The sequence below is a fragment of the Lycium barbarum genome, chromosome 3 (assembly GCF_019175385.1).
Source record: "Lycium barbarum isolate Lr01 chromosome 3, ASM1917538v2, whole genome shotgun sequence".
Lineage (NCBI taxonomy): Eukaryota > Viridiplantae > Streptophyta > Magnoliopsida > Solanales > Solanaceae > Lycium > Lycium barbarum.
The window spans coordinates 106866502-106877677 of NC_083339.1; the positions used below are offsets into that span (position 1 = coordinate 106866502).

General features: G+C 31.0%; 1 protein-coding gene across 1 annotated transcript; it reads left to right on the forward strand.

Annotated features, from left to right (window-relative positions):
• The first annotated feature begins 1742 nt into the window (after nucleotides 1-1742).
• Nucleotides 1743-3981, forward strand: LOC132631097 (endoglucanase 4-like). Its single transcript, XM_060346697.1, has 7 exons — nucleotides 1743-1967; nucleotides 2170-2577; nucleotides 2738-2830; nucleotides 2910-3077; nucleotides 3190-3298; nucleotides 3408-3565; nucleotides 3658-3981. Exons 1-7 carry the CDS (start codon nucleotides 1743-1745, stop codon nucleotides 3979-3981), a joined length of 1485 nt encoding a protein of 494 aa, XP_060202680.1.
• The last annotated feature ends 7195 nt before the right edge of the window (nucleotides 3982-11176 follow it).

Here is an 11176-nt window from a genome sequence, read left to right on the forward strand (position 1 = left end):
CGCTCGGCATAAGTTTTGCAGGAGTTAAGTTATGCAACATAAATGTATTGTATTATTCAGAAACTAGAGTTATGCTTTTTGAGGCATATGTTCTTTATCCTTTTTGAGTTGAATAACTTGCCTCTCTTTTTGTGGAGTTTGATGCATTTTTTGGTCATTTTTATGTTGAGTTTTGAAAGTTTTGTTGTGTCCGGCATAACTTGTGGGATATTACGAGACGAAAATATAAACTTATGTCCCGCGAGATATACACTTATGCCGCACGAATAGCGCTAAAGGGCAAAAATTAATACTACAGATCCGAGGGGCAAAAATTAAAGACCATCTCAAAATAAGGGCATTCGTGCGAATGACCCAATTCTCAAATACACGTTATTTTAAAGATTCGTTGGTCCAATGAAATCAACTGTAGTACTAACAAGCTATTCTTTAACATAATCCTCTCACGTGGCACGAGTAATCTCTTCATGTCAAACATGAGTCTTTTTTTGTAAAATTTAAAATTATGGGTCTTTTTTAAAAAAAAAAATATATATATATATATATATAAACTTATGAGTTAAAATTTAAATTTAAAAAAATTGAAATCACAAACTTGGATTTGAAATTCTACCTTTCAGGTGAATTTAAGATTTGAAATCAAAATTTTAAATTGAAGTTAAAGTTTTATTCAGATATAGTTAAAGTTTTATTCAGATATCATTAACAAACACAAATTTCAAATCAAAACTTCATATTTGAAGTCCAAATTACATGACCAAACAGCCTCTAAAAAAATTTGTACTCTAAGTCGGCCACTCGGATATGAAGAATGAAGACATGTACGGCAACCTTACGTATGGTATGATGGGGAAAGATGAAATTAAAGTTGCTTAGATAGAAAGAAACTTGAAAGTCAACCACTAACTAAAGTCAGCGCTTATGAAACTTGTTTTGAATTTTACTCTAATTTGGGCATGGCACTACAAGAAAGTATTTGGCAACAAGATTAAAATATTGCATCAGATCATTAATCCTGAAAATCTCTTTATGCTTTCGGTTACTATTTCCAGGAAACAAAATTTCCTTCTGATCATATTGTATTCTAGTCAAAACCTGTGTATTTTTTATTTTAACTTTTTCATCCCATTAGTAGTTTAAATTTACAAGAATCATGTACACAATATACCAGCATAACAAGCAATGCATCAAATCCTATTCGTGGATATTAAACTAAAATTTGGAATCTCAATAAATTGGTTAGAGTATAGTCAAAAAGTATATTAGTTAAATGAGGGTATTATGATAATATTTTTGCTCATTAGCTAATACTATGGCAAGTTGATATCCGTAACCTCACCAGGTTGATGAAATTAAATGTAAAATCACCCATGTCCTAGCCTGCCAGCCGCCAGCTCTCAACACACATAAAGGTAACTTCATAATACCGATGTAATTGTGTACAATGCTATGATAAAGATTGTGATTTGTATATGATTAGAGTTCGAAAGGTTGTAAACTTGTAACGTCTATACCCACAGAAAATTTTGCCATCCCCTGAAGACTTCAATTAGAGATCATAAGTCTGCGTTGGTAGAATGAACTTTTCATTTACAAGGCTTGCTTTTCCTATCTTTATGGAAAAGCATTATAGGGATGGAGATGCATGTTCTTTTGGACAAGTATATATATAATGTCAAATTATAGTCTATGGTAATAAACAACAAACATCGTACCTAGCTAGCTAGTGCAATAAGATCAATATGATTGGTAGCGAAAAATCTCCTTGTCAGGTGCTAAGAATAATAGTAGTAATATTTGTCTGCTTGACAGCAATGGTGGTAGCAAATGTTCCTAATCCTAATTATGCTGATGCCTTAACAAAGAGTATACTCTTCTTTGAAGGACAAAGGTCTGGTAAATTACCCCCTAACCAGCGCATGTCTTGGAGAAAAGATTCTGCTCTTCACGATGGAGCTGACAAGGGTGTAAGTATACAAAACATATGAGACACAACTCTCATCTGTTTCACTTTTTATTTTTTATTTTTTTTAATCTGTTTAAAAAGAGTGTCACTTTCTATATTTAGTAAAAATTGTTTAATTCCAATAACTGAAATGGTCATGCTCTTAATCTTGTTAGTTCAAATCCATATTGCCCCAATTTTAAAAGAAACAGTTTTTTTTTCAGGTGGATTTGGTAGGTGGATACTATGATGCTGGTGACAATGTGAAGTTCCACTTTCCAATGGCCTTTACAACGACCATGTTGGCTTGGAGCGTCGTGCAGTTCAGAAATTCAATGGGGCTAGACTTGCAACATGCCATGGAGGCTATTAAGTGGTCCACGGATTATTTCTTAAAGGCCACAGACATTCCAAACGTAGTATATGCACAAGTAGGTAACGCAGAGGGCGATCATAACTGCTGGGAAAGGCCTGAAGATATAGACACTCCTCGTACTACTTTTGCAGTTACTGCACAAGCTCCTGGTTCTGAAGTTTCTGCTGAAATCGCTGCTGCTCTAGCTGCTGCCTCCATGGTATTTAAGCCTACTGATCTCGCATATTCCAATTTTCTCATCAACAGAGCCGCCCAGGTAACAATTTGCTACTTACCATCAATTTTGTAAAACAAATTCACTTTGCCATAATTGGAACCGGAGGGAGTACTATTAACATGATAACTCGAGTGTTCTTTTTCAGTATTATCAAATAGTTGAGGTGGTAATATTACTATTGTTTTTATGTGGATTTCAGGTTTTTGAATTTGCGGATAAACATAGAGGATCTTACAATGACAGCATAGGACCTTGGGTGTGCCCATTCTATTGTAATTACAACGGATACAATGTAAGTAGCAGGCTTAATAATCTTCAAATTTTGATATTCAGCAAGTTCTTAGTCCTAATTAACAAGGATGATTGGACAGGATGAATTGCTTTGGGCTGCAGCATGGCTCCTCGAAGCAACAAGAAAGCCTATGTATTGGGACTACGTAAAGCAAAACATTATAAACTTCAAATCAGACATCGAAAATGGCTTATCAGAATTTGGATGGGATGCCAAGCATGCTGGTATCAATGTGCTCATCTCCAACGTTTATTCACTAGCTAAACCAGGCTCTTATTTATTCTGTATATGTATAAAATTACTTTTCTTTGCCTCCGATTCAATCTATAGTCTTTCACTTTTTGTGGATATCATTGCAGTTTGTTCTGGATAATCCTTCAAATGCAAACCCGTACCTTCCTTACGCTGATACGTTCGTCTGCCGTGTGTTGCCTGAATCTCCCACCAATACAGTTAGATACACTCCAGGTATATTTATTTCTCCTGATCTCCCACTTAAAAAGCAAAAAAAAAAAAAAAAAAAAAAAAAATTGAGAAGGATGTCCACATAATTGTTTGATTCTCAATTTTTTTGCAGGTGGACTCATTTACAAATCGGGGATTTGTAATATGCAAAATCCAACAGCTCTGTCATTTCTACTTCTTACCTATGCCCGCTACATGAAGACCAGGGTAATTCGCTGTGGCAATGTTGATGTAACTCAAAAGATGCTAATACGTTTTGCAAGGAGCCAGGTATTATACTGTGTGTTGCATATTAGAATTACAATGAAAATGCGACAAATTTGGAAGAAATTAAATTGATGAAGGTACATTGATACGTCCAGGTGAATTATATTCTTGGGAGAAATCCAATGAACATGTCATACATGGTTGGATTTGGAACAAAATTTCCTCAAAGAATACACCATAGAGGGGCTTCATTGCCATCTATTGATCAACATCCGGAGAAGATAGGATGTAAAGAAGGGACACCATATTTCCTCAACGAAAATCCAAATCCCAACTTGCATATAAGGGCAGTGGTGGGAGGACCTGATATCAAAGATTATTTTGCTGATGTTAGACATGATTCTGCTCATTCAGAGCCAACTACATATGTCAATGCACCACTTGTTGGACTCTTGGCTTATTTTAAAGCACATCCCTAGTCCTGAATACTTGTGGACATAGTAGTAACTCAAATATGTACAGATTATTGAAATTTCTTCTCTCTTTTTGCCAAATGTGTACCTTATTGGAACTTCAGGCTGAAGGAAAGGTTAGAAACTTAGAAGCATAGAGTGTCTGATTATCTTTTTGTATAAAGATCTTTCACTCCTGAAATTTGTATTATTACTTGTGAGTTTTTATACAAGGAATCAAACATTAATTAATGATCGAAATTTGCATTATCTGTATGTTTTGCTACTCTTTTGAAATATACAAAACATCACCTAAGATTTATGGGATGGTTGTGACTTATTTACCACATGTACTTCTCACTCGGACCTGGATCTTAAGGGCAAACCCTGAAGAAATTGTAGATAATCAATTCCCATTGCGTAAATATCTTACTTGACCATTTTTACGGTTGTCAATTGTCCCACTAACTACTATTCCATAGCATATCCCATATTATCAGATATTTTTGAGTTAATATAAGATATGACTTAAATATTATCTTATATTTATACAAGTGTGTAATTCTATTATTGGGACGAAAAGAGACGTTATGTGGCAATTTATGAACTATTTCCCTTATGCCCAGGGACTTTAACAGTTTACATTTATATGAAAAAATATTTTTAAATTTTTTAAGAAAAGGGATTCAAATGAAGCACAATATTAGTTGTGGCTCCGCTACTAATTTCCACATATAGGAGACAAATTTTGGAAATTTAAACATTAGATTATCATAATTATATAACCTTCTGACAAAAGAATGTGAACAAATAGAAGTTACCAAAGAGATTGAAGTAATAGTTTAAACATCTTGCTCGAGCTCAAATAAATAATTAACTAAACTTTTGATGCGCTATCTAAGGGCTGTTCATATAGACATCAAATGCATCGTAAAGTTGTTCGAATAAGTTGAAACACTCCAACGAGTGACCTATCCCCCATTATTTTTATTTGGAATTAATACACCCTAACAGCTGATGTCACAATAAAATAAATAAAAAGGAACAAAAAGGGGCGAGTGAGAGTCAAAATACTAGGCCAAAAATAATAGAAAGAAATTGTCTTTTCCCACCAATTTATTTATTTTTCATTTTTGGGGGCCGTTTATTTATTTTTTCCTTTTCTGGTTGCAACATAGATTTTTGGGATCTATTTCTTTAGCCAATAGACACCATAGCACCATTCATCTCTTTGCCTAAAACTACCATTGTGAACCCAGCAGCAAATCCATTCAAAACACCACAGTTTCCGCCATCCTAAAATAATCGTCGACAGCCACTAAACAAACCACCAGATTTTCCCTATTCCATCGTGAAACACCAACTAACCCACCATCGTTCCCCTATTTCTTCCATCGTGAGCTTAAGATTTTACTTGTCCCGATTTAAGCGAAATAATTGAGTCTAGTCAGTGGGCTTCTCGTTCGATCCCCCACCCTCCCCTTCTTCTTCATCTTCCGATAGTGGATTTGGTCGTGGGTGGTGAAATCCTTAGTGGTTTATTTTTCAATCGTGGAGATGTGGATTTCGTGGTGATAGCGACAATTATGGTGGTGTATGGTGAAGAAGATGCAATTGGGTCACGTGACATTTATTTTTGAAATCTGACATAGTATCTGACAATATGTTTATACATGCGATAGGGTGGTACCAGGTCCACAAAAAATAAAGATAAGAGGTAATAGGTCTTCAGATTAGTTGAAGTGTGTATAAAAAATTCAAATAACAGATTACTACATCTAAATAAAACACCTTATAGGCGTACCACTTTTTATTCTGTAGTACTAGATGGCTTCGGATTATAGTGTATCTATGTATATGTAGTTGTGTTTAAATAATAATAATAATAATATATATATATATATATATACTATATTATGTTCAAAATACGATTAATATAACATTTTAGTTTGTGCTCCGTATCTAAAACTTTGTTTATTCGTATTTGCTACGAAATTTTATTAATACTTTTTAAAAGAGAAGACTTGTTTAAAAGAAAATTAATTTCCTCTCTTTGAGATAAAATAATAGCAATATTTAAGCATCAGTTGATATTTTCAATTTTAATTCGATAAATTTAAAAGTGTAAAATACTTATTATTTTTTATCAAATTTTGATTTGGATAATTTTAATTCACATTATTAAATTAATTTTACATATTTGAAACGAAAAAAAATAGAAATTAATTTTCTATTTAAACGAAGAAATGTTATTTTTTAAATTTGTAGTAAATATTTTCGGTTTAACTCATTTTACTTGTCATGTTGTCTTTTGCATGATTTTTAAGGAAACGTAAATTAGAATTATAATTTGACTAATTTATCTTATTCATTATTTGATCTTCATTTGATATTAATCTCTTTTCACATTTATTAGAGTAAGAATAAAAATAAAAAAGTAATTAAATTGTATCTTATTTTTTAAATATATATATTTTAAGTATATTTATTTTAGTAAACATAATAAATAAATGACATGGCGGAATAGCAAATACCGCAATTAAATATTTTGAAGAAAAGTAATAATATGAGGTCGATGTTTTTTACTGTGCAATAATTTCATTTGCTCTCACTAATGGGTTAATATACATGTGGCAATGAATCCACTATTATTGACTTGATGGGGATACTTTGGGAATTACATGAATATTGTTTGATTTTTTAGTATATGGGGTGAACGGTTTTTTTTTTTTTTTTTGACGTTGCCTTTGTTTTTTTTTTTTAATATGGGTCCATTTTTTTTTCATGAGTATTTTAAGTATGTTGTTGTACAATAATTTCATTTGCACCCACAAATGGGTTGATACGCATGTGGCATCATTATTGATTTAATTGTTTGATTGTCTAAGCATTTGTTTTTTAACATTGTTTGTTTTATTAATACGATTCACTTTTTTTTTTAATATTGCTTGATTCTGTTAATATGGGGTCCCCTTTTTTTGTCCCGTGAGTTTGGATGTAGTGAGTTTCACTTTTTTTTCTTCCTTTTTTTTTTATTGCTCGATGTTGTTTAGTATGGGGCCCAACCTTTTGGACATTATTAGTTTGCACTATTTTTATGCATATAATATATATATATATATATATATATATATACACACACACACACTATGTTCAAAACACGATTGATATAACATTATAATTTGTGCTCCGTATCTAAAACTTTATTAAATTAGTGTTTGCTAAGAATACAAAGTCTGCACTTTTTTTTACATTGTTTTTTTTTTTAATATATTGCTTGATTTTGTCAATATGGGATACTATGTTCAAAACACGATTAATATAACATTGTAGTTTGTGCTCCGTATTTAAAACTTTATTATATTAGTGTTTGCTACGAATACGCATGGTGTTTAATATGGGGCCCACAATTTTTTTCACATTTATTAGAGTAAGGAAAAAATTAAAAAGTAATTAAATTCTATCTTATTTTAATATATGAGTATTTTAAGTATGTTGCTGTACAATAATTTCATTTGCTCCCACTAATGGGTTGATACGCATGTGGCAATGAGTCCATCATTATTGATTTAATTGTTTGATTTTCTAAGCATTTGTTCATTAACATTGTTTGTTTTATTAATATGGGATTCACTTTTTTTTTTTCTAATATTGCTTGGTTTTGTTAATATCCGATCCACTTTTTTGTTCCCGTGAGTTTGGATGTGGTGAGTTCCACTTTTTTTTCTTCCTTTTTTTTTAATTGCTGGGTGCTATTTAGTATGGGGCCCGCCCTTTTGGACATTATTAGTTTGCAATATATATATATATATATATATATATATTGTTCAAAACATGATTGATATAACATTGTAATTTGTGCTCCGTATCTAAAACTTTATTATATTAGTGTTTGCTAAGAATACAAAGTCTGCACTTTTTTTTTTACACTGTTTATTTTTTTAATATGGGATTCACTTTTTTTTTATATATATATATTGCTTGATTTTGTCAATATGGGAAACTATGTTCAAAACACGATTAATATAACATTATAGTTTGTGCTTCGTATTTAAAACTTTATTATATTAGTGTTTGCTATGAATATGCATGGTGTTTAATATGGGGCCCACATTTTTAAATAATATTGTTTGTTTTTTTAATATGAGATTCACTTTTTTTTTTAATATTGCTTAATTTTGTTAAGATGGGGTCCACTTTTTTTTTAATACTGGTTGGTGTTTAATATGGGGCCCACAATTTTTTTTAATATTAGTTGTTGTTTAATATATATGGGGCCCACAATTTATTTATTTTTAATTATGGGTTGTTTGATATTATGGGGCCAAAATATATATTTTTTTGTGCTCCGTATTTAAAATTTTATTATATCAGTGTTTGCTATGAATACGCATGGTGTTTAATATGGGGCCCACATTTTTTTATAATATTGTTTGTTTTTTTAATATGAGATTCACTTTTTTTTTTAATATTGCTTAATTTTATTAAGATGGGGTCCACTTTTTTTTTTAATACTGGTTGGTGTTTAATATGGGGCCCACAATTTTTTTTTTAATTATGGGCTGTTTAATATTATGGGGCCAAATTTATTTATTTTTCATGGGGGGCCCCACAACGGACGACGAAAAGGGAGCCCCAACCCATGCTTCTTAATAGTAGAAATATTTAATCTAATAATGAATACAAACAATTGGAATGGTTTTTCTATTTGTCTCTATTAAATTTATATTCACTTTTTTTTTTTAGGTTGAAGTGGTTAAAACACCCCTAAACTTGGCACGAATTATTATTTTAATCCCCAAACTATGACCAGTCTTAAAAACACGTCTAAGCTTGGCTAAGTGAATTTAAATACACCTCCGAGCTGCCACATGACACACCAAGTGGAATTGAAGTTTTTTTCTTCACCTTCTTCTCTAATTGCTAAAGTTCTTAGTCATATTTGTTGGTTTATCTCTCAATTGTCTTCATGACTAAAGCTTTTAGATGTGGATTTCCAGCGATGTTGAGAATTTCATGGTCCAATGACAATCCGGAAAGGATATTTTGGGGTTGTCAAAACTACAAGATATTTAATCTCTTTTTGGTGTGTCAATATTTAGTGTAATTTTGCTAGGTTTTTTCTATTTAGAGGGGTCAATTTGGATAATTTTGTTGGGTTTGTAATTGATTTTCGTTCACTTTGTGCAAGTGAGAGGTCGATGTTCTTGCAAATTTTTCGACTGAAAGCACGACTGGTTTGAGCAGAAAACATGTCGGACCAAACAAACCCATCCACAAAATTGAACCCACCACACTTAATAAACCCAAGAATCAACATAATATGACCCTCACAACTAGCATTTACAAAGATTCTAAGCTAAATTCCTAAGATTTTCATGGAAATCAAAGGGGTTGGTTTTGTGATTTGAGAGCATTTTGAGAAAGATGGAGATTTCTAGTGTTTTGAGATGGTTGGGTGATTTATTTGATCCGCGGGTTATCAGGTCGGGCATTTTAATTGGTTATGATTTTTCTTTTTCTTTTTGGCTTTTAATTTATCTACATGGAGGACACATTCGCTGGAAATTCCAACTGGACTGCGAATGGCTACACAATATTAAGGTGTATGAGCTCGGGGTGTATTTAAATTCACTTAGCCAAGCTTAGGATTATTTTTAAGACTGGTCATAGTTCGGGGATTAAAATAATAATCTGTGTCAAATTTAGGGGTATTTTAACCACTTCAGCTCCTTTTTTTTTTTTATATACATACTATTATAAAAGTGGGTAAGCACCTCAAGATCGACATGGTTGTTTCTCAAATAAAATTTAATTTTAAGGATAGTTTTGACTTTTACAATTTTCTCACTTAGCAACCTGTATCTTAGTCATGAGACTTATGTTAATTCGCTCTAATACAAATAAATTAGGGAAATGATCAAATAATACTACTTAAGATTCTATATTACAAAACATATTTCTTATTTACAAAATATACCAATAAAATTACAAAATATATCAGATTTGGGCTTAATGGAATACCCACGATTTTGGACTTTTATTTAGGAATAGAATTTGATTTTTAAATGTGGGCTTAATTTTAGGATGCTTACCAATTAGATTATTCTTCTTTTCAAAATGATCTCTCTCTCTCTCTCTCTCTCTCTCTCCCTCTACAAATGTTGATAGATTATGTATACATTAATAGTAGAAAGCTTTTGATTACTGACCTATGTATATATATATATATATATAAGTTGTTCTGTATCGTTTTGAGATATATATGATCACTGTGCGTATATATATTAGTTCTTAAAAATTTTAAAAACTCATATATGTATGAAATTTGTATTAATATATATATATATATATATATATGATATATATCATTTTTGAGATATATGTGGTCACAATGTGTATGAAATGTGAATAAATCAATTCGATATAAATTAGTCTTAAAATGTGTATGAAATGCGTATGGAATTTGGTTTGTATCAATTACAAAATTTATTATTATTATTATTATTATTATTATTATTATTAATATATATATATATATATATATATATATCTTCTCCATGTTTGAAGATGTAGCAAAATTACATTAAAGTTGTATTATAATTGTATGTTGAGTTGTATGAAAATTGTATTTTAAAGTTTTATACATTATATAATTAGTTCTATGAAATTTGTTTTTAAGATGTATATTGTTGGAGATATTTGAAGAATACAATTTTAATATAATTTATATACAACCGAGAATTACCAATTGGAATGGACTTTTTGAGCAAAAGGTGGAGAAAATCAGGGAACAATATCTGTTAATTTGAATGGGGAGAGAAAAGTGGATAAAATAAAGGAAGATCAAGGTGGAGAGAATCAGGGAACAATATCTTTTAATTTTGAATGGAGAGAGAAAAGTGGATAAAATAAGGGAAGATCAGTTTCCTTACGTTGTTTCCATGATTGACGCCTAATTTATTTACTGTGTTTTATTCATTGCTTTTTAATTTACCTGATTAGTATAGATTTTCTAAGAAACTATTGATATTTTTTGTAAACTAAAAAGTCTCGTCATGTTCTGTAAATATACCCTCTTACTATGTACATATACGTTTTTTGCCCAATAAATTACTCTCACCGTGTCAATTTAAGTGTCTTTGTTGTCTTAAATTAATGACCTGTGTAGTCTTTTAAATCTTGTGGTCTTAAACTTGTCTTGAAATTGAAAAACTTACTA